This window comes from Pseudomyrmex gracilis, unplaced genomic scaffold (genome assembly GCF_002006095.1).
Source record: "Pseudomyrmex gracilis isolate BER0280 unplaced genomic scaffold, ASM200609v1 scaffold_98, whole genome shotgun sequence".
Lineage (NCBI taxonomy): Eukaryota > Metazoa > Arthropoda > Insecta > Hymenoptera > Formicidae > Pseudomyrmex > Pseudomyrmex gracilis.
In genome coordinates, this window is record NW_018020682.1 from 437656 (window position 1) to 462459 (window position 24804).

Sequence of the window (24804 nt, forward strand, 5' to 3'; positions counted from 1 at the left end):
ATATATTTTTTTTTTTCGGTAATTACTTTTTGAACTAATTTCAGTCAAACACTTACTTGATTGCCACCGGTATCGTGACAAGGATAGAGACCCACGTTCCCGTCGAGAAGGTGGCCCATGCTGTCCAAACAGGCGGTTCCCTGCTTCAAAGATCCTCCGGGACCACCCTCGCTCGTAGGTATAACCAGCTCGGGATAAACGTTTTTCAGATACCAACTAAAGGGTTTGCAGTGCAGTCTTCGTTTCAGTTCCATTCTGTCCTGGATACTTTAAACACATATAATAATTACGCGTTAATTCGACATTAAATGACACGATAAAATTCGAGTAACATCTCTCGAGAGTTTAATCGAAGATATAACGCTAATACATTTGAACTTACTTTCCGTAAGGGATATTTCGTGCCAGCGGCACAGCGTTATAGTAGAACTGCTTGTAATCATCCATCCATACTTCAGCGGCGCGTCTCGTGTTTCGGGCGAACACGTTCCCGCTACCTCCGGGGAACGAGTACGGATGACGTTTACGGAATACATGGCCCACACGTGAGCAAGGAATAATCTCGAGGCTGCCACCGCATTGCCACACGCGAAACGATATTTCTGAAAGAAAGTTACGAGCGCGCGCGCGGTGAGTACTAATGTGAAGAAGAAAAGAAGAGCATGATGCACCATTGACATGGTAATCAAGCATGTATAAACTTGTGTTTTAATTTATTATTTTTATTTTTCTCTTGACACACAAAACTGGATTATATTTTAAAATGGTATATACTTGCAAACTCTTATTGTTTTATTAAAACGGTAATTAAAACCTCGGTTCTGTATATCTTTCGATAATTTTTTTTACATATGTATAGATACGTCAAACCCCGATATAACGTCAGCGTTTTTTTCTTAAGAAACTCGGAAAAACTTTTTTCTTCCGTTCGAAATAGGTCGAAGTTATTTCGAACTTCGCTTCTGACATATATTGGTTTTCTTGCTGTGTTTTTCGCGAAGTTCTTACAAACTGCACACAAGATGGTAGTTTCTGTCAAAGAGTTCGTTTTTCCTCGTTCGAAGCGTGTAGCGACAAACACAACATCTTTCTTGACAACTTAGAGAATAATTGAATTGATGTCTCAAGCGTAAGGGTAATTAATTTTTTTTAAAGAATTTATTGCGATATTAATTTCGTACGTTTGCAGTTTGTTAAAATGTTTGCGATAACAAAAATTAATTTAAAAAAGAAATTATTAATAGTGGATGTACAAATAAATAATCAATAACATTTTTGAGCTTGTTTTATCAATGTAATTTAAAATTAAATTAATTTTTCCGCTAAAATAAGTTAATTTTCAAAAGAAATGTTATTCACAAAAGATCTAACATGACATTTAAAAATTATTCAGTAGTCTCACTCAAATAAACCTTGAATTTAGCCAAAAAAGTTGAATCATTCATTTATAGACCTTATATATATATATATATATATATATATATATATACTATATATAACATAAAGCCGTTTATATAAATAATCCATATTTTTTTCCGCACGTTATCACTCAAAGATCTTGAATGTTTAATTGCGCAATCGTCGGATGCACATTCAAAAATAAGCTAATATTTACGCGCTGGTTCTTTTCTCCTTTGCTTTTTCATAAAATTTAATAGAAAGTACTCATTAAAACTTGTTGAGAAATTATAACTTTCAACCATATTGATCCAATAAAAAGTTTACCTTTCTACGCGAAGCGTACTCATCATAAGTACACCGCGTGCTTCGCGAGGAAGTTTTTGTAACGAAGCGCATCGACCACGTGAATATCTTCCGTAGCATTTATTAATTCTCTCGGGACAAGACAGCTTTGGACTTCGGCTTCAATGAATAATAATGCGAAAGAAAAAAAAAACGCTGTTGTGAAATGATAAACTAACTAAGTTCGCGAAAACATAACGTGTGACGGCAAGCATGAAGAATATTCATGTTCACGTGCGTGTGTTTGTGTGTAGAAAATTTAGACGTTTCTCTCTTCTTGATATATATATACTTTGTACAAAGGGTAAAATTACACCAAATTGTGTGGCCATACCGAGATTTTCGCCGCCCCAAACGTCCATCTGAGTATCGTATTTGCCGAGTTTCTCAAAGTACGCTTTGTTGATGACAAACAGTCCGCCAGCGATCATAGGGGTCCTAATGGCCTGCGTCGGGTCCTTTTGTCTCGCCTGTCGTTCCGACTGGCTGAGATACTCCCATTTAAAGACCAAACTCCAATCGAAACCACCTCTGAGATCAGCGGACGCTCCTACGAAAACAAACAACGCGATTCGTTTATGTGAATAGATTATTGATTATACACGTCGCACATAACATCGTTGTTTATTATTATTGACACGCTCACCGATGTATTGGAAAGTATCCATGCTGATTACATCAATTACGGGACACACTACCCTGGTTGGATCCTCGGCTACTCTCTCCAAAAGCGGTTCCAACCAGTCGGCATTGCACTCGCAATGGGAATCCAAAAATGTGAGTACGTTCGCTGTAGCGGCATCTGCGCCGCGAACACGCGATCTCATTAGACCCTCTCTCTTTTCATTTCTGATCACACGAACCTTATGGATTCTCGATAATTCTTCGCCATCTTCGGCTGCAAACAAATCAGTTTTCTTCAGCCTCGTGCGTGTGACGTGATGTTTTATTCTAAATTCTGTTATATTTTTAATTAAATAACTTTTATTAAAAATCTATAAAATATTGTTTCATAACACTATTTATAGATTTTATTGTTTGTTACTTTAATCACAAAAAGATAGATAGTGGAAATATCGCGTGTAATTTCGAACTTTGATGTCATAATTTAATGACATGCTGTTTATAACAGTGTAAACGATGTCATTAATTAAAACGACAGATTGGCCTACGAGGCAACAATCTTTCTCAGTGGTATATTAAACGCGACATTAAATACAATAATAAACACAATTTTCTCTAATTGAATATATACATGTAATTTGCATTTTAATTATGATAAATTATGTTAAATGTTATATGAAAAGTAATTGTATGTGCGTGTAAACAAGTTGATTAACGAGCTGTTCGTTATTTCTTTATATATACATATATATATCGGTTTATATACAATATATAAATATATTTATTTATATATATGTATCAGATTATAAACAACACACACATATAGCTTATTATCTCCATATTTCAGAACAATTACGATATCACTACTTGAAACAATTTGACTTAGAAAAATAGAAAATAATTTAAAAATGTTATGCAAGTAAATAAAATTAATTTCGCGAACGTGTTATTAGGTAATTAAAAATTAGGTTTAATTATATGCGAGATCTAAATAATAGCAAGGCACTTACGATGGTCGCTAAAATCATCGACTAGAATGATTTCCTTGATCAGATGTTCGGGACTTCTGTTCAGCACGCTAAAAGTAAAAACAGTCTCTTGCTAGCTATTGTCAGTAAAATATTAGAAATGCTCATCATACAAAACGACGTTGCTTATTATTGATAGCACGCTAATACATAATCGTCAACTGACACACGATCGGTTTTTATCATATTTCTTCTCGCTGGAGAAAAATTCAATTTAAAAAACTCGATTCGCCATTTCCTCCTCTGAATCATCCTCTATATATATAAACTTTTCCAGTCGATTAACGTCGAATAAACTGAGACACCGGATTAAAAGAAGAACAGAAGCGCTTCGAATTGTCCTATTGAATCTTTTATCAAAGTTTCAAGGACTTCGCACCTTTTCTTCTCATCTACTTACCTTTTACTTGAACAATTTTATGTTGTGCCACCTCATTCTGTCGTTTAGTTCAGACAATGTTCTCAACAAATTTGGATTCTTTCTTTCTCATTAATTAAGAAAGCTCGTGCTATTAAAATTAAAAAAAAAAAAAGTCTGATTTTGTAATGATTTTTTTTTAATTACGTGTAGAACTACATTAATTGCAAATAATTGAAAGAAAAACGTTAAGAAGATATTTAAACGAAGGAGTTTTACTTATTATTACAAGTTTATTACATCATAACATTTGTGAACTCTCACGGAAAACTTAAACATGACGTTAAATCGATTGCGACAATTTTCAAGCCGCATCAAGATGGTTGTGAGTGTGGTCTCGTCGCGGTAATTAAGACTTCCTTTTAATTTCATCGACCGACACGATAGGACTGATATATTTCCTGACGCCGCCACGTTATGATCTTAAATAAATTTTCCGACTCTTGCTCGCCCCTTCTCCCTTCCGGTTTGGCGAGGGGAAGTTCGGACAAGTTTTGCTCCACCGAAAGCTACTTCCCCGGCAAGTAAGAAATGTAGTTGGTAGTTTCTTTTACTTTGCGAGACATCTCGTGATGAAAAAATATTTTAATTAACACCGAGACTTGTGAGAAAAAAAACAGTGATCTACGCAGTTGCGTCGTTTTAGACGAAAAAAATGGGTGGATAATATTTCTTTTTATCTATATATATGTATATGCCAACAATTTTTCTTTTCAATTCATTGCGGTCGTGGATTACGTGTAAGTGCGAGGGATCAAACACGCGCGCGATGGTACGACGATTAGAAAATTCCATTGCACACCGTCGACTTATTTTCGGTTTGCATCAAGAATCCTCCTGCATTTCTTCACGCATCTCTCGTCGATGCATTGGGAATAGATGATTGTCGGTGCCGCGCGCGGATATGTACGATCGCGTGAGAATTCGCGTCCATCGGCAATTACGTCGCGTTCAGGAATTTCATCGTCAAAGATATGAAAGACCTATATTCCATTCATTTTTGCTTTAGAAAAGCGCACGAACGCTTATATTTTTTATTTGAAGTTTCCACGGTTTTATAAATATATAAAGGTAAAAGAAGAAATGCGATTACACAAAATGTACAAAGTATCGTAAAAAAGAGCAAGAGGATTTTATCTATTCAACTTTGAAGTACGTACAGAAAATGTTGCTCCGCGTTTTATATAAACTGCAATTGTTTTAAACCTCACCTGACGACGGTTCTGAGTAGCGTGGAACGTGCCTCATTGTGGAAAGTAATTATGACGGAAGTCGGTGGTAGATCCTGTCTCCATTGTTTCATTCTACACCTGTAACAAGAAAATAGCATAAATTATAATAGTCGTCCGTGAAAATAACTAGAATATATTAATACGTATTATAAAAGTTTCCGAGTAAAGTATCCAATCAATCACAGACTTTTATAAAATATCAAACAAAATGTTTTTTTTTTTCAGTAATAATATTAATATAATTTTGAATAAAACAGATTTATAAAAACTATAGTCCATCGACGGTAATGAACTTAAAGCTATAGTCTACTGCCGGTGGACTATAGAGAGTTTTAAGTTTTATTATTTTTAATTTAAAAGAAGCTTAGTTTATTATTGTTTATAATAAAATTTTTTTTTATTGAACTCTAAAGATTTATTTTAAAATTATTTATCTTTATTAATTAGAAAATTATTTAATTTTAATTTTTAAGATCGAAATCTATTTATGATTTTCCTTAAGCGATGGTTTTTATATAGATTTCGCGTTCATGTTGCAGTATGGAAGTTTTTATGACGTTTGCTAAAACGGAAATATTCCAGATATTTAATTTTCAGTTGCTTTTTTTTTCGCGTAACGCGACATAAATATGCTCGAAAATGAGGAGCAAAGCGCGTTAAAAACGTCGCATTAATTCGACTCAACCATCCGTGTAACAACGTGAATTCACGTCATATACATACATAAATTCGTGTCACCGTATCAAAGACACGCCTTGAAAATTTTGTTAGTATCACTTAGAAGATAACAGATGCAAAAAAAAAAAAAAAAAAAAAAGAGGCGCTGTGATATAAATTAAACGTTTCACACATTTCGCATAATCTTTCTGTGCTCTCAAACAGTCGATGTGACGTAAAGAGAGTAGAAGTGGCCTAATCGCGCCAGAAATGACGCTTAAAGGCAGGAAAAAAATAAAAAGACGGCAAGAGAAGCAGGAAAACTGATCGCGCGCGTTCGAAGCATCGAGCCGACGCCCAAGAGAGCGCATAAATGATCGGCCAGAAACGATCCCAATATGTCAGCTCCTTTTTGGAGCCGAGATAAACTCGCGGAACGTGCGTTGAATGCGGTTATTAGATGCTCCGATGCTTAGAAGCGCAAATGCGAACTTTTTTATGACGCCGCGCGTCAAAAAGGATCGCGAAAGTTTCTTAGTCCCTGGATAAGAACGGCTGTCGTCTTCTATGTGCGAGTCGTCGGAGAGTGATCGGTGAACGAGGTGACGAGTGATTTCACTTAGAAATTTGAACTTCCGTCTTTCGAAAATCTGCCTGAATAATTTTTATTTCTCAAGCAGACCACAAGCTTCATCATCTTGAGCTATGAATCTTTTGACATTCTCTACAGTTTTATTAATTATTTTCCGCGAGAGAGAAATTTCATCAATCACGTTAATTAATTGCTATCCGCGGTGCGCAACGGTGATATAAGTTACTCTCTATCGTCAGAGACATCGCTCTCGTCATCTACTAAATTATTTATACGAGCCGGAGTTTGATTCACCGTCCGCACTTTTATTCGCGCGTAATCACGCGCGGCGGACAACAACTTCGGTAATGAGTAATTCAGATACTCATCTCGTCGCGCGATTATCCTCTCTTTCTCTCCGCATCGTCGCCTCGCTTCCCGCTGTCCGGGAATCGACAAATTAATTCGGAAGACCATAATTCCGCATTAAATCCGGCTAGTCTCTGCGACGACATGTTTGTCGACAACGAAATTGCGCGCGCGCGCGCGCGCGCGAGCCTTAAAGCGAATCCGGCAGATGAGACGGATCATCCGGCCGGTTTAATTCGAAACTTCAATTTAGGATCTGCCCCGCGCGTTATCCGCTAAAGTGGATAACGCGCGCGCCCGGTCGGTCACTCCGTACGATTTCATCGGACGCTTCATGTTCCCCACGAGCACACATGTATACGTACATTGTATACGCTTGTGCGAATTCATCATTGCTGGGGAATGCGTTGTGTGTATATATATATGTGTGTACGTATACGAGTGCGACTGCTGTGAAAGCAGTGCGAACCAACGCGATTAAAACAAATCGATACATCCTTTATCAAAATACCGCGTTTGTAATTTACGATAATATAAAATATGATAATATAAAAACTTTCGAGCTTGGTACATTAAACAGTTTTTTTTTCTTTTTTTTTCTCCCCAAAACGAATATGTACAGTGTGGGTGCTCTACATGCTGAAAAGAGAGCACTCCGTAGAATCCGTATGATAAACATTTAAACGTGCGAGCGTAAAAAAAAGAAGAGTCAAGGAAAAACATCCTTTTTGTTTATCGTAAATAATATTGGCAAGCGCAGAGTGTATATGTGTTTGGGAACAAAAAGTTGTCATTAGTGGCGCTTTCCGCGTTTAATAACATTAAACCGATATATATTACACACCGTTGTAACATAACTGTTGCATCAACGATATATCGCGCGCGTTATGCGCACCAGATTTCCGGAGCATATGTTGTATATATACAGCAAACGTACATTATATATTCGTTGTCCGGTACTACTTTAACTCATCTCGGTACTCGTGGATCCATTAGAGCTGCTATATATATACGGACCGCTCGTTGCGGCGAAGCGGCAATTGCAAGAGCAAAGTCATAGTACGAGTCGAGGTAACGGAAAAAGCGCATAAAGGACACGAAACGGAATTACAGAACGCCCGGCGCGACCCTCTCTGCGGAAATAGAAGTTTTTTCCCCGCGAAACTTCCGCATTGTATCGCGTAACCCCGCACACGAAACAGGATATTAAATTTTTAATCCATCACGGGTCCATCGAGCGAAGTCGAACGAGAAGGAAAAATCAAAAGGGCGATAATCGAATTGGATCTCTTCTCTCCGTAACTCAATATGCGCACATATATATATATATATATACTTCCAATATAGAAATGTACTCGATGTATTTATTATCTGATTTCGTGCTTCCCTTCCTCGTTCGGGTATATGCGCGAGCATAATCGAATCGAGTGTCATCGACGTTTATTACGGCGATAAATCACATCATGCAAAATGTAAAACGTTACAATGACAGAGTGCGCGCGCGGACAGTAATTGATGCAAATACAAGCCGTTCGCGACGGCATATTGAATATAATGTGCAGCACGGTTATTCCACAAAGCACATACATTATAAACTCCGCGCGAACGAACCGCACGCTCTCGCTCGGGAATTCAGCGCGTTATATATTTGCAAGTACTTTTCTTTTTTTTTTTTCTTTTTTTTTTTCATGTAATAGATGTAATATATATGGAGCGCGCCCGTGATTTTGCGCCGCATTGTAAAACGGCGAGAACGGCGCGCGCGAATCACGTTAGCGCCAAAAATCATGTTACTCTCGGACATTGCGCGCTCGCCGGATCGTGTTTTGTCCGCGAGTCCGAGCGTTAATTTCGGAAAATGCAAAAAGCATTCCCGTGCTCCGAGAACGAAAGCGCATTGCCCGCACGGGATTGCGTTTCTATAAAATCAGAGTGCTGCAGCAGCGTGCTCCGATTTACAGAACTGCTTGATGTCTCGAAAAACGGATGGGACGACCGCACGAAGTTTCAGATACACTGTTGTCGGTCAAAAGTTTTAACATCTTCGTCACTAATGGATTACATATGTTCTCTACGGCTATAAAATAGCAAATATTTCACAAAGCGCTCCCGTAAAAAAACACTTTACTCTTGCGCGTTTTATTTTTTTTCCACAACAAAAAGTCCGTCCAGTTGATTTTTATAAAATCCATATTTTGATAAGATAGCGAAAATAAATAAAATAAAAGTAGATGTTCCAGATTCACAATTCCCTTGGTCCGAGTGATATTTCGCGCGATAATTTCTCTAAAATTTATCCATTAAGAGACAAAAAAGATTACATGTATGTACGAGATTCTCCAGGAAGTATCAAAATAATTAAAACTTTAAAAATTGTGGCACGAGCAAAATAAATAATGTTTCAAGCGTCGTAAATAGACTTTTCCTTTGTTTTCGTGTTCTATGAGTGCCCGATTCCCCGGAGGCATTGAAGAAACCGCTGATTGCTTTTCTATTTGTAGGTGACAGCGATGTATCCCGGGGGTGCAAAGCCGTTTGTGACTAACGAACTGCTCGTTTCGCTGCCACAGGAGACTTCCTCCTCTGCACGATACGCTCGAACGGATTTTGCGCTGTTACGAAAATATTATTTTAACGAATTTACGGAACTATTGAGTCCAATGGCGGTTTGGTTGGCGCGAGTAACTATCGATCGATTTATCTTTCGCGCTTATAATTCGCGCACAGCAGTCTGTGCCATTTAAAAAAAATATCTTCGCGAGAAACGCTGTGTTCCATGTTTCAAATATTTAGTAAAAATATAACAGACACATATACACACATTTTTGTTTATACAGTTTTGTTTTATTGCAATTTTATTAAATTTTTAAGTTTTTGAGTTGAACACACTCTCAATGTCAGTACGTTATACGATAACTACGTATGACATAGGAAAAAAATGTTGCATATAAAAGCTTTTACATAAATATTTTAGAAAGCTCTCGTCAAATCTCTTTCTCTATTTTTATTTTAATAAGATTTTGAAAATGCATAGATGACACACGCGGATTGTATTTCACACAGCAAACTCCAGAGAGTTTTAATTCGGGATATGTAATTTGTTAAATAATATTTCGATTGTATACGAAAGATATTAAACTGGCGACAAAACGAAAAGATGCACGCAACACATAATACAAAATAAAACGAATTAATTATCGAATTTCACGTTTAATCAGGATTCGGCAAAACGAGCGTATATGTATCATTTAATTGAGCATGATAGCGTCAGTACGTGTCAATTCACAGCAATGTCGCTAACGTGATCGGAATAATACAAGTGGGAGGGATTAATTTGCAGCATTCGAACAAGCCGTTTAAATTCATATATCAGATTACGAGCCGGAGACTTCGCGAATTACGTTGGGTGTATTGCGCAAAACGAGTATAAGCGTAATCATTTCGGTGGTAATTGAACGTTTAATCACACTGTGTAAATGTGTGATACCCGCTCCCCATCGACCCAGGTCGTTCACAATAACCGATCTCGCTGGTAATTACGCAGAGTTAAATATAGGTGTGTACGTACATTCAGCAGCAAGTGTGAAACGAGTACGCGACGTAGTTTAAATTGCGGCAAAAACGCGAACCCTCGTCCCCATTGCCAATTATCTTTGGCTAAATGAGCCAAATTATGATTACGTGGTAGATGTGTCGCAATAGCATTATATGCATCTCGTACATTCATCGCGTTCCCCGACCGTTTGTGTCGCGCGCCGGGTCACGCGCGAAGTAAACCACATTTAGCAATAGACCATGTGTTTATAATTGCTTTTTTTTAAGTGCAATCAACTTTTTCGTAATTCATTTTCAATCTCCGACGAAGTCGTTTTGCGCTTGAATGCGCGAAACAAATGAAGAACTTTAGTAACTTTTTTAGTAACAATTATTATTATTGTTACCAATAGAATATTTTCATCAATAAACCACCGGTAAAAAATTTAATTTAAATTTTGATTGTTTACATCAAACGTAATTATTTTATTACCGGCAGTTGTGAAGGGCCATTAATTTTTAGATTATGTGATCATTACTTCAGGTATTCAAGCGCCGAGTTTATGTCCTCATTCTTCTTGTATGCGTAGTTGCTCTAATGCGGGATTAGAGCCGCACATTTTAGCTCCTCCCAGTGGGTTATAAATTTCAACGATTTTATCGAGGAAAATTTAGAGACACTGTAAAGTCTCGTCGAACCCAGAACGTGTACGTTCGCGGGTTATATCATCATACCGAGTTCAGCGATGTGCGCATTATAATGTGTTCACGATAGTTGAAATGCTTAAATGCGGCAATAGTTTCAGCATAGGTTTGTACAAATGTCTAACGTTATTGTAATACGCGTAGGAGCTTTCTCGTTGTTACACAAATTTCCTGAAAATGTAACACAATAAACAATAAAACACGAATTCTCTCCGCTTGCAATCGTACGATATAATTTTAAATATCTTTCTGATTCAGAGTTTTCATTTGAAATTCAACAATTCGGAACATCGATTCTTCTCGCTAATGTAACCAAATCGGAGTATTGTAGTTTTTAATAATAACAATATTTAGTTTTTATATTATAAATGAAAACACAGAAATAATTAATTATTTCACAATCATTTGTATTTACATGTGTGTGTACTTGTATATAAATTATCAAGTTCAATGTAAGATTCTACGTCAAGGAAGATCGTCTTATCGGAACAGCTAACGCTCGTCCGTCTCGCAAAGCGGAAATGATTAATTAACGAACGGAATTGAACGAGACAGATCCGAGGAATCGCTTAATGAAGCTGCGGGAAAGCATCGCGCCGCTCTCGGTGCGCCGAATTGGCTGGTTAAAGCGATGCAAACCGTCTAACCCCTAAACCTGTCTATCCGGACAAGCGCTCTTGGTATCATTATTCAAGTCTCTCCTTGCCCGGGAAGAAGATGTGCACGTTGGCGAGACACGACGAGGGAGTCGGTTCCCTCGTTGGTACGGACCGGACACACTACACCGCGGTTTCGTGAACTTCCCTCGTTCTGACTGCCGTGAAACTATACTTAAAGGTAAGGAGAAGTTCCGGCGGCCGATCCTTTCGAAGGATCAACACGATTCCCAACTTCCCGACCGGCTAAATGTACCGTGCATTATATGGGCGGATGAGAAACGTCGTAGTGTTTCGGCAATCGTATACGTTTTTGGCGTTTCGGTCTCTTGAATTTTCGAGAATAACTTTGATACACGAGAGAATTGTCTCAATTTGAAAACAACACGCGAACTCTTAAAAGTCTGATATTTTATAATCGATAATAAAAAAAACAAAGACAAGTTTCAATTTATCTTCGAACACATTCGCATATCTCCATGCTCGATCTTCCGGAAGAACGATGAATGTTATTTTTATTTCAGGTTTTACCTCTTCGAGAGACTGATCAATCTTGTAAAAAAAAAAAAAAAAAAACGAGCTGCTCTTGCGTGCGCGCTTGCGCGCAAACAAAAAAATAAATCTTGCAATAGCAGGTAGGCCATAATGCGACAATCATGCGGTGTATATACAACCGCAACTATTTACGGTTACGTCTGCGGTAAAATCAGGTCATTGTGTAGTTTTCATTTCGTTTTTTTTCGCTTCCGGCTATATACGAGAGTATATCGATACACCGGCCGCGAGAAATAGAATCCGTGAAACCGGTTGTGTCGAAAATAAGCGGACGAGTTCGCCGGGTATCGAGCGGATAAAACACGAAACGCGCGCTCTCTAACGAATGTAACATCCTTTCTCTCGCGGATGGGGAAATTGATGTTGCATTTTCTCGTTTGTGGCACGGAGAAAAGCAGCGGAGCATTAGCGAGCAGACAAATCGATGGATTAAGATCGGTCCCCAGGCGGCGATCAGTGCATTAGAAACCTTAGAGTTTCGCTCTACCTTTCGCACTATATCTTCTCTCTTTCTTTCTCACTGTCTCATCTTTCTCTCGCTGTCTTTATTTCTTGCTAATTACCAATGCACGCGATCTGTCGGCGAGCCGTGAGCTGCTTCGACTCACGTCGAGTCACGGAATCGAATTATTGATGGCGCATCAATTGTGTTCTCAATTAAGGCAGTCGCTCGGAAACGTTTTTTCGCCCCGAGGCACGGCATATATATTCGTGAAATATCGGAAGAAAATCACTCGACATATTGCACACGGTAATTTAAGGCGAATCGATTCACGAGCGGTCAAAGACAAAACTCACAAAAGCGCATTATATCAATTAATAAATATCTAATTACCGCAGAGTGTAAATTTATAAATTAAAAAAAAAAAACGGCCCGGAAAGCCGGAGATTCCAGGTTCGACTCCTGGCTGAGGAGTTTTTTTCGCAATATTTTAAATTAGTTAGGGGGGTATACGGGGTCCTTCATATATGTGATGTGCAAATCCAGCATCTTATATGAAGGAAAAAAATTATTTCGACGTATATATGTGTATACATATATATATATATATATTTAAGCACATTCTCTGCACAACATCCTGCAAACGGCTCCTGCAACCGAATTTATTTCATTCATTAGTTTAAAAAAAAAAAAGTAATAAGATTTTTCACGAAAAATAATTTCCTGATGTATTCGAATAAAATATGAACAAATGAAACCTCGTGTACCTTGAAGGTTTGATCCGCATCACGCGAAGCAACGTCTCAAAGTCGGAAAACGCGAGTTTTCCATCATTCAGCGGTTCAACCAGCCGCAACGTGCTCGCATACATTTTACTTTTTTATCTTCGCTCCCGTGTGTTGTTAAAGTGTCCCCGACGAGTGTGGCGGCGGTCCATTGTTATTCACGGATATCCGCGGGGAACGCGGTGGAGGATAAAAGAAGAGTGGAAACTATATATACATTCGGGGGCGGGGGGAGGGGTAAGGGTCGCGATGTCGCGCGCGTCGCGTCGAGTTGAGTTGCGCCCCTGCGCTCCATATTCCACTGTGCATACAGACGACACGGTCCTCGATGGATTATAAATTGCCGCCCGAGCACGAATTACGGCCTGAATTCGCGAGAGAGCGCGGCCACCGACTTCTCTAACGCGGACGACGCCGCAATTTACGACACCATTTTCGCGATAGCGTTTTAGCGCCGGCTCTTCAAACGTTCGCGAGAAGAGCTGAAGAATCTACGAGGATTGGTGCGTTTGCACTCTCAAGGTCTCGGAAAAAGAAAAAAAAAAGATATTCTCTCCCATTCGCGCACTTCATCCAAACCTCCGAAAGAAAAAAGCAAGAGATGTCTCTCGCCGATTGTCGCTATAGAGATCGAAAACTTGTTCTCTCGTGCTATGTATCGAACTTGACTTATTTTTATACTGCACGAATTTTTTGCGGCAACTGTCGCGCACGAAGTTTTCAAACCGCGCGTGTTTGAACAAGCGTTTCCGGAATTATCGGCGCCGATTGTATCGGAAAGCAAACTGTGTGCCCTCGCATTCAAGCTTTTCCGGCTCGTTTTTTTTTTTTGTTTTTTTTTTTTTTTACGGCGACTACGGCGATTTTGCGGCTTCCCGATGTTACACGAAACTTGGTTTTCGCGTGCAACCAAGCAAAGTTTTCCCTCAGTCGTTGGGAATACGGCCGGTGAAGCTCCCTACACCACAGACGTGTGAAACACACCAGTGTGGACGGCCGTGTTCATATGGGACAACACACGCGAATATTGATTTTCGTGGGGTACCCGGTAAATGTTCTCGCACACGGCCGGGAATTCGCGCGGTCCGTAAGTGCTCCGTCCGACGGGACTACTAAATCAAATTAGGGATTCGCTTGTTCGCGCAAGGAAAGCGCCGCTCGACTAACTTTGACAGCGTCCTGTGTTCTTACACGAGAGTATCCTTGAAAGAAATAAACCTGAGAGCGCGAATATACACGCAGAAAGAACTTTTTCTCTTTCTGTGTCTCGTATATGTATATCATTCATGTACATATTTCGTCGAATTTGTTACCGAAGAGAATGGAAGGTATTTGCCGTAAGAGGTTTCGAGATCATGCATTTTAACGAGTGTCCGAAACTCGTTTTTCGTAACGTCGCGTTACATCACGAAATACGTTTCGAAGAGAATTTTTCGCTGGAATAATACTTCGTATTTACGACATTTTCGAGACGCAGAGTTATCAAGCATAAGCGTTATTGTATATGTCCTCGAGTGTGTTATTTTATTTTATTTTTTTTTCTAGCTTCGCATCTTGTCAGAAAAATGTGCCGTTCACCCGTACGCGAAATTCGCTTTCTTCACTGATGTAAATATTGCGAGACGTACAACGTAATTATTTTATCATGCTATTACTTAGAGATAAGCAAGATGAGGGAAGTTATCGCAGATAACTTATCCTCTATATGCTCGCGCGATATTATGCAGATTACCGAACATCCTGCAAACTTCTGGACGCCAAGCTTCTGGAAGCTTCCGTTTCCTATTTGCATGTGTGCGCTCACACAAGCGTCTCTCCGACGTAAACTGAAAATTTTGCGCACAATCAAATCGTCTCGAATCGTCATTTAATTTAACCCGCTGGCTTTGTTTGCACAAAGTCAAAACGCACAATTGCGAAATATATTTTCCTCCCATTGTTTATCAATTACAAGAACACAGATGAGCTCATTTGCGCGCGCGAGTTAATTGATATTCTTCGTCCGCATTTGATATGCACCACACACGATTTGACTAATGAGCGCGCGGAGCACGCACGAGCAAATCGCAAATAAATGTGTAATATTCTGCGAATGTAATAATATAATCCAAGCGTAATCGCATCGTCGTATGCTGACAGTGGGTGTATGCTAATATGGCAAACTGCTATTTTCCAGAATCCGATCCCGTGACATCTGCATACGCAATTTCGCAATTTCCATCAGCGTCAAAATTCCCCGCTAAAAGGTCTCCTCTCTCTTGCGGGGTTCGAGATTACCGTGAAATATGTCCGACTTTACGCACGCTTCAGTGTTCTTTATCTCGTCGTAGAAAATAGCCTCTATTTTCGCGCGCGTATAACACCGTCGTGTAACAGCTCCGTGTGGTCCGAAAAATACCTCCTGGGACAAACGATTATAATGCAAAACTACTTCATTAACATTTTTTTCCGGTAATACGCGTTAACGTTTTTTTTTTTTTCTGAAATAACTAAAGAGTCTTTGCGAAGTTTAGAAATTTTTACGGAATAAAAAGAACAAAGAAAATAGGTCAAAATGTCAGAAGAAATTAATCTTTCATGATCGATTGTTCACAAATTCCAGAACTTTTTTATACAGTTTTATAAAACATTTTGTGTATTATGAATAATTATAAATCGTACTCTCTCTCTCTCTCTCTTTTTCTCATTTTTAAAGCAAAGTCAAGAATACATTGTTTAAAATAAATCGCAGATCTGGAAGTTTCATAGCTTTCAAGGAATACTTTCTCGGCGATGGGGTCGCTGTGTATGCTAGACTATGGAAACGAGAGGGATTGGCTCTGAAAGCTCCAGCGTCGTTGCGCAGTGCAATAAACAAAAGAATAGAACACGCGGTGGCGTCGGCCTTCGGGAAATATATGCTTAACGGAAGAAAAGCGCGTATACGCGCTAAAGTCGAAGGGGAGAAAGAGAGGGAAAGAAAAAAGAAAAAAGAGAGAGAAAGAGAAAAGGTGTCTATAGGACCCTAGGCGCAGCGGCAAAAGTAATGCGGCTATAACTTACACGTCTTTTCCCTTGGTTTTCGCATTCATGACGTGGTCTAGGAACACCGGCGCGAAATAGGCTTCCTTTTGCTCATCCTCTCGTTGTCACTCTCTCGTTTTTCGCATGTTTGTCCGCTTGCTTTGTCAATAAAAGGCGATTTATCTGTCTCACGCGAAGTTTTTATCACGCGACAGAAATGAGATTTAAGTAAAATATATTCACGAAACGCGAAAAAACTGCGAGCTTCTTTTAAAATTTCACAGTCTGGTTCGAGCTGCGTAGAAAGTCCGAGGCGATATTTCATTCGTTCTCGAATATATGTTTTTGCGAGTCTGAGCCGATTATAGAATTGGAAAGAATGCGGATCCGAAGACGCGAAGTCGGTCAAGAGATCACACACGTGTTGCGATAATCGTCGCGAGTTTCGAAGACCAACCTTAATTTATGAAACTCACGACGGTCATTTCGCTAAACAACCTTGTCGGGAATGTCGTAAAACCACTTTGTCAAGTCGACACGAAATAGAGAATAATCAACCGTCTAATGCAAAATAATGACAAGTATGGTATAAATTTAAATAATAAATTTCTTTATCTGATTTTTATTGAAAGTGAAATTTTAACTTTCTTGACAATTTGTATAAATGATTGGTAGTTACTTCGATTAGTTCCAAGTACAGTGTCACACATCTTGGTCGGGCACCGCAAAAAAACACGTGAAAAACACGATTTTGATATCTCGAAGATGCAGCCGCGCGATATCGGCACAATTCGGGATATCAACCCCGGTGTTTTCTTGGAGACGTAATCGGAGACGTCAATTCCAGACAGAATTGAGTCGAACTACATTCGGGGCAATAGGCTGATACAAGGGTCTAATCGAAGGATGTGACGGAGACACACCGGATGACGCTCTATCAATCTGATTGATGTGAGACTCCCGAATCTTTCGATTAAAAAGAAAGCCTCAAAAAATCGAAAAAAAAAAACTTCTGTGCTATGGCGTATAGAAACGATTTTCTCACGTTGTCTTTGTATCGAAACTGAAGTTGTTGTGCTTTAGTAAAGTTGTTGTTATTGAGAGAGTTAAAATAAACTTTTTGTCTTTTGTTGTTTAAAATTGTTGTTGACTCGACCGTACCCAGAGGCCGTTACGCAGAGAACGTAACAATATTAAGCGCTTGCGGTTTAAATCAAAGATCAGTGTGTAGTTCTCTAAATGTGTTTGTACATCTGGAATTATTAACCGAAAATTAATTAGTCCTCGAACTTTCCGCCTTCTCAACAGAGCGGAGTTCGATTGTTGGTTTACAGCGTGATCGAAAACGAGGAGATCGCTGAAAGACCGCTGGCGGTTATGACTATAAGGACAGGTCAACATTTGACTTTGGTTGAGTTGAGCTGGCGCTGCTGCAAATTCGGAGACTTCGTTTAACAATGATTAAGACATTTTGATTGTTTCCCGGCTAGCAATATGTTTACGCACGCGGGGCGTTTGCGTGCAATCTTGTGTGTTTCCCCGATATTTATTCTTCGAAAATGCAACGGTAGTCGCGAGACAGAAGATAAATAAACTTTTCAGTATTATTTGTTTTACGTTATAACGCGGATAAAGTATTTCATTGAAAGATATAGCGATAATCACCTAATATATAATTAAACGTAGCAATTAACGAATATAAAGCAGTTTGTTCCCTCGTTAATCGACACATGTTATTAAGAGCTGTAATTGGCCTCCGGTAATTACCGTGCACAATTGTTCTCCTTTCAATAAAAGAAACAAAGATACATCCTGCGTTATCTGCGCGCTCTCATCATTATTCTCCGACCTTCGTTACTTGGATTCACACACGCAAGCGTATTTATTACAATGGACATAATTTGTTTTGAATCAACACTTCACTTATAAGCTAATTGTAATTAGTCTTTATCACGTCTGCATATTTGAATATTAACGTTTACAGCAAAATTGCTCTTTCAAGATTTTTCTTTTGAAAATATATCAAAATAAATTGGTATTTCTTTATTTACAATTCGATTGGATTATATTCATATTTTTTGGATTATATATAGTTTTAACATCACCCGCGACACAGAGAGAATCGGCTTTATTTTTAAACGAATTTACACGATACACGTTTTACGCTCTCGGTATTATATGCTCCGGGAATTTCATCATTTAATAGATGCGGTCTCGGAATGATATTGCAAAATAGAACCAGTTCGGGATGTGTTGGAAAATTGCATCACATGTTTGTGTGACAATGCGATAGGGATAATTTCACGTCAATGTGGAGTGTTCCGGATTTCTCCCAGTGGAAATTTCGCATCGCATCGCATCGCATCGCGCGAAACATGATTCAGTCTTTCCCATCGCTCTCACGTATATTGGAAACCGCTAACAATTATTTTTTTGATTGAAATGTGTACACATCCGCGTATATGTATATATATATATAATTCATTACAAATATCTATAACTGGTGTAAAAAATTGAATTTTTATTGTTTCTTTACGTCATGCATTAGACAAATCGAAAAGCATTGATTTCGAAGAAATGATATCTGTGCATCGCGCGTTGCTTATTTGTCATCGCCTGTGAAAACAGCGCCCGTGTGACATTCGCACGTCAACAAAATCATCCGAAACGTCCGGAGTACGAAAACTTTCCAATTATTTGTCGTTTGCATATAAACGTATACAGTGCTTGCATTTATTTTTAAATAAATGAGAAGTCTGCTGTGCAAACGGCAAAATAATGGAAGATTAGAAAAATCCGAAACCGCCGCGCTTAATCTGGAGTATTTATCGCGTCTCTCATAACGCGCGGTAACCGCCGCGCGTCAAATCCGTAAAAACCGTCAACAGAGTGAAGTCTACCGAGCGGTTATTCTTCCGGGACTTGGTTTCGCGATTTCAATTCGCGCGTCGAGTCGAGATAGCACGTTCATAAGAGAATGTAAATAAGACTCGACGGTGGCCGCGAGAAAAGCGGATGCAGCGATTTTATTGTTGTTTTTTCTCTCATTCCACCCTTTCTTAACCGCGAAAGGATTGCATCCGCTCAAGACTCGTCGTGGTGGCGTTTCTATTTTCCCTGCAATTTCGGATGTTAGAAAAGAAAGAGGGAGAGAAAAAGAGAGAAGAGAGAAGGAGAGAGAAAGAGTGCGATGAGTAGTTGTCGCACCCCAGCGAATTGAAAATGTAATTTTATATAAATTTTAAGAAAAGTACACACACACACACACATTTTCATCCTCTCTCGGTAGCGGGAGTCTTCTTTTAAAATCACAATTCCCACCAAGTTACCACAATCGCGCTCTTCCGGTCTCCGCCGCGCGTTTGTTTCTTTTACTTCTCGCCGTTTCATTTTCGTCTACTTACGTATTTCGCCTCGTTCGCCCGTCGCCACGATATCGTTTGGATTTAAACTTAGAAACTGCCGCGGACATTACATTAATTACACGAACGAGCGGACGGGAAAAATATAACGTGACTTTTAGTGTCGCCGGCAACATTCTCATTCGAGGAAAAGTAGACAAACATCTAACCTATGACATAATAAATACCGTTTTATATACCAAACAGTTTTCTTTACCTCATTTACACGTTTCTCGTTGCTATCACACTCTTAAATTATCCTCATTATGACTAAATTCAAAACATAAGAGAGCTATAATTTATCACAGACAGTTATTATTCTTTAGAATTCAAAATATATACGAGAACTCTATAATTTATCACAGATTTATTTATCCTTTAGAATTGTTACGACATATCAAGAACTGCTAGGAATTTGAAAGTGTCGCGTTGATGTTGGTATCCGAAGCAAAATAGCATAAATCTGCTATCACGACGTTTAATGATCCTTTCGAATGCCGCATGACGCCAGTGTAACGAGTTAATAATCTTCAGTGTAATAAATAAAGGTACTTACGCGCGATATATACATCCGATGTATCGCGCTTTCTCGCGGATCGATGAGCATTCTGAGAGTATAAAATAAATCGATAACTCTAGAAAGGCTCATTTCTTCTCATTAATACTGTATAACTGCATTCGCTGTGCAATCAGCAGTAGAGTTATGCATGTTACGGAAGTCGTCAGTCAACTTTACCGTTTGTTTCTTATCATGACAGAATGTGTCGCTTTTCTGCTTTTTTTCGAGAGGTACGTGCGCATGCTTACTCGGACAAAATTCGCACTACGTATATTACTCCGTAAAACGAGAGGATGAAACAAAACGATCTTGGGAATCGACGGGAACGGACCGACGGAATGAAAGAGAGAAAGAGAGAGAGAGAGAGAGAGAGAAGGAAACGTATACACAGGTCCTTACGAAGATCCTTACGAAAGAGAGAGGAAGATTGAGTCACGTTGCGGATGCGAAGAGAGACCGAAATAAATGAGAGTCGCTCGCCAAGAAGATTGGTGCGCGTTAAGAGGAGGACACGTACTTAAGTAAACGCCACAAGTGTGGCAAAACTTTCCCTCGATTTGACGAGAACGCATCTCGGCATCTCGGTGCGCTTTTATAAAACATTGCAAGAAACAAAAAAAAATAAAGAATATTTCGTTGAATTCTTGAATGCACGAAATTCCTTTCAATTATTCAAAAATATTATTATTTAAAATAGCATTTTTGCATAACGTGTTTCTCTCCTCGACGATAAAAGTAGAGTAGGTTCTCATGTTAACTACTCCGCGTTCAAAGGTTCCGGTCTCGAGAAAGGTGTATCTTCAGCGCGTGGAAAAGAGCGCGCGGATAAATGACGCGTGTTCTCAGTTAATTACGCAAGGAGGATTCTAAACTTGATATACAATAATCGCGGGCGATTATCGTGCATCGAGTTCTCGGGATCTCTTCCTCGCGCAATTAAAAAATGCGGAATCGGGCCAGAGGTGAACGGCGAGGATGCGTTTTTATTTAATTGCGTGGGAAAAACGGTCGGGCTCGAGGATTAACCGTCGGTGTGATGTACGTTACTCGCTCGTTTGTTGTGAGACTGGAACAACCGGGAAGCTCGCGTGTCGAAAGTGCGCAAACTCGTTCGGTCAAATTTTTACAGCGAGCTTTCACCGCGCGTCGCGATTGATAGTTTATAAGCAAAATAACTTTCGATTGAAATAGCATTTAAGAGACACATTTTTAAAAACAAAAGAAAATAAAATAATAACATTGGACGACAGCGGAGATTGTACACACACGTTTGTGACGCTTAAAGAGAAGATAAAGTTCATCGCTGCGGTGTATCTTCTCTACAAGATCTATTTAATTAGAGGGATGAAAAGGTAAGTAACGTGAAGCTAAAAGGAAAACACGGCGCGACAAATCGTAATTCTCTACACCCGTTGCACTGCGAGATTTATATCGTGGCCCGCATAAATTTTCGGTCGATAATCTACAAGGCGCATCCGTATTTAAATTACATTTATTTCGTAAGTCGATAACTTTTCTCAATTACAAGTTTCGTCAGTGCAATTGCGAATGGGACTTCCGACCATTTGATTCGGCATTTCGAGTGTGCGGGCCACAAAATTTATTCAAAGCGACTGTGCAAGAAGCGCGTTTAGCGGTTCTTAATGCGAAACAAAGTACCTCGTCCCGCGCCAGAAATCGTCCCGTCCTGCGGAGCGACTCGGATCTAAGGATTACCATGCGGGAAGACGAGAGAATAATTGAGCTGCGTAATCTTTTTTTTCTCTTTTGCAAGGTTTTTTACGACGTCGATGTAGCGCGACAGGCTCCCCGGAGAAAATTAAAGTTGCGGCGAGACGAAGAGCGGTAACACGAAAAAAGCGAAATTGCTGGCGAAGGCAGAAACTGTGTGTGTGTACTTGCGCGTACCATATGCGGTATCTAATACATTAATGTGCGCGATACTCTACTCGAGCATAAAGTACACGATATGAAATAAAATTTATGAACAAATATAAAATTTACCATATATATATATATATATTTTACAAATACTTTTCTTTCTCTTTTTTTTATCGTACTTCACAAGCAGTTTTTTGTTAATCATAAGTTTCTATTTGCACAAATTCGCTCAGTTGCTGAATATTTTTTTTTTATTTTCAATTTGTTATTTATTTATATTTGTCTTACAGATAAAAGATAACGCGTGAAGACTTTCGCAACTCTTATGTAATTAAACAGTGGGAAGCAAGTGTTCGAGCGTTAAAAATAAAGACGTCATTAATATGCGAAAAAGAGAGTGAAGGTTATCGTCGCAATTATCAACGAGAAAGTAATTTATTACGGGAGAAGGGCGTTAAATTGGGCCGCGTGATCGTTTTTCACTGCTTTCACTGCGAAGTTCGTGCTCCAGCGATGGAATGTCAGATGCGAACGAGAAGAAGGATCTCGATGCGCGTTATATATCTGTTCGGAGAGGCGAAGGAAAACTGCGGAAAATGCGGAAGGGAAAGGACACACGAGCTTCGAAAAAAAGCGGTCGTTATAACACGAAGTTGCAGCTGCGCGCGTTTTAAGTATTCACACGCGCAACCGGTTCTGGCGACACGAGCGTGACGGATTAAAAAACTCAAAAAAAAAAAAAAAACAAAGTCGAAAAAACGACAACTAACTTTTTGATTTTAAAAACGGTTTATGTATTATTCAGAAGAAACTATATAGCGAAGAGAGGCGGCTATTTCACGGACGGAATGGGGAAAAAATAGAAAGACATTTAAACGCCGCACCTTACGGAGTCGTCGCCACACGAACGATTAATTAAGGCTAATTGACCGACCGAATTTAAGTTAAGGACTTTTTCTGCCCGACCCGGAATCGGCGGCTCCCGAATAAAGAAGAACCGTCATGACTCCGATAATTATCGCGGCGAAAGTGCGATTTAAAGTTCCACCACTGACCGCGATTCCCTTGGGAATTACCGATTCTCACTGAGAACTGCACTTTAATCTTTCCCAAGTGTCTAACGACACAGAAAAAGGAAACTTTTGTTTTTCTGCGAACGTTAAGTAAGAAAATAACGAAAAATCGTATTAAATAATTAATCCTATAATAAAGTTCTTTTTAAATCGGTTTAAGATTTTTGCAATAATTCATCTCCGTTTACATTTAAGAAAAAAATATTATAATTCTTTTTTCATTCATACGATAGTTTTAACAAATTGACGTTTGTGTAAGTCAAATGACAGAATTGCGACAAATATCAGTTTTAGAATCATGAGTACGAAATCGAGCCAGGTTACGCACCGAAACATAATTTTCCATATTTCTGCCGCGATGAGTCAATCATTATACACGTGATTTCGCAAAGCTGTCTCTTCTCGAGAATCGATTCGATTCATTATACCGTTTAACGCATGAGCGCCGAAAGTACCACCGCAATTACGCCGTAATAGGCGGTAATTATTGACAACGTTACCTCGCAAATAATAACGCCGTGATATACGCGTGTAACCAAAATGTGCATTAAAAAAACTTTGATAAATTATTCTAAACATACATTGACAACTTGAACAATATAACTCACAAAGAAAGGAGATAAAAAAAGTGTTTATTATTAAATAATGAGTTTTTAAAATATATTTTCGCTCGAAAAAACAGTTTTTAAAATATATTTTCGCTCGAAAAAACAATCAATCAACTTCAAGTTCGCGCAACAGAAAATTGGATTTTGCGATATCACCGTAGCGAATATCAGTCCAGCGCTTTCGGAAACACATACATTACCACACATATTCTAAGAAAGTCACGACGTGAAAGATAAAGCTAGTTCTAATCCGTTCCTATCACGCGAAACGGCAGTCACGGCAAAATCGACGAAGAAAGATCGCGTTATTTGCATCAGTAAGATAGACGAGCTCGTCTTTGCGCGAGCGCGCGCGTCCCCTCCACGCTATTTTAAATTACCTCTCGTAGATCAAATCGTGAAACTTCCCCGTCGGCTTTAATGGCTCGCGCGGGAGATCCCGAGATCGAGAGATTCCTCTCCCGTGTCCCGTAGACAGTGGTTAACAAGAGAGAGAGAGAGAGAGAGAGAGAGAAAGAGAAAGAAACACGAGCGATAGTCGCGCACAGGTAAGCTTCTTTCACCTGTACGCCTGAAAAAGTTTCGATCGCGCGCACTTTCCCCGAGAGAACTCGGTCTCTATCGCTATGACCGCGCTTCCTGTATAACTGTGGGAAATCATCCTTCGCGCGGGAAAACAAGCTTACAGTTTGAGCTATTACGTATATATAGTTCCGGAATTATCGATCACAATGGGATTGCGAGACGATGTGCATCATTATAATCGCCGAAAGCGTTTATTAAAATTCATGTCCGCGTAATTACATCAATTGCTGCGCGTAATCATATGAGAAGTGTCAAAAATAACGCATAAAATTCAAATTCCAAAAATAAAGAAGGAGAAGTGGAAAAACAACACATGACTAAAAAATATATATATATATGTCTTACATATTTTACACATACTATATATAATATGTA

The 24804-nt window shown here is 39.1% G+C and overlaps 1 protein-coding gene across 1 annotated transcript in view; it reads right to left on the reverse strand.

The window, feature by feature from the left end:
• Positions 1-24804, reverse strand: part of LOC109855773 (polypeptide N-acetylgalactosaminyltransferase 2) — a 41025-nt gene that overhangs the window by 4417 nt on the left and 11804 nt on the right. Inside the window, exons 3-8 of the mRNA XM_020430349.1 lie at positions 5025-5123; positions 3378-3445; positions 2390-2641; positions 2078-2293; positions 383-602; positions 57-267 (exon numbers count right to left, since the gene is read on the reverse strand). Coding sequence (XP_020285938.1) covers positions 57-267; positions 383-602; positions 2078-2293; positions 2390-2641; positions 3378-3445; positions 5025-5123 — 1066 coding nt within the window. The remainder of the gene's footprint in view (positions 1-56; positions 268-382; positions 603-2077; positions 2294-2389; positions 2642-3377; positions 3446-5024; positions 5124-24804) is intronic.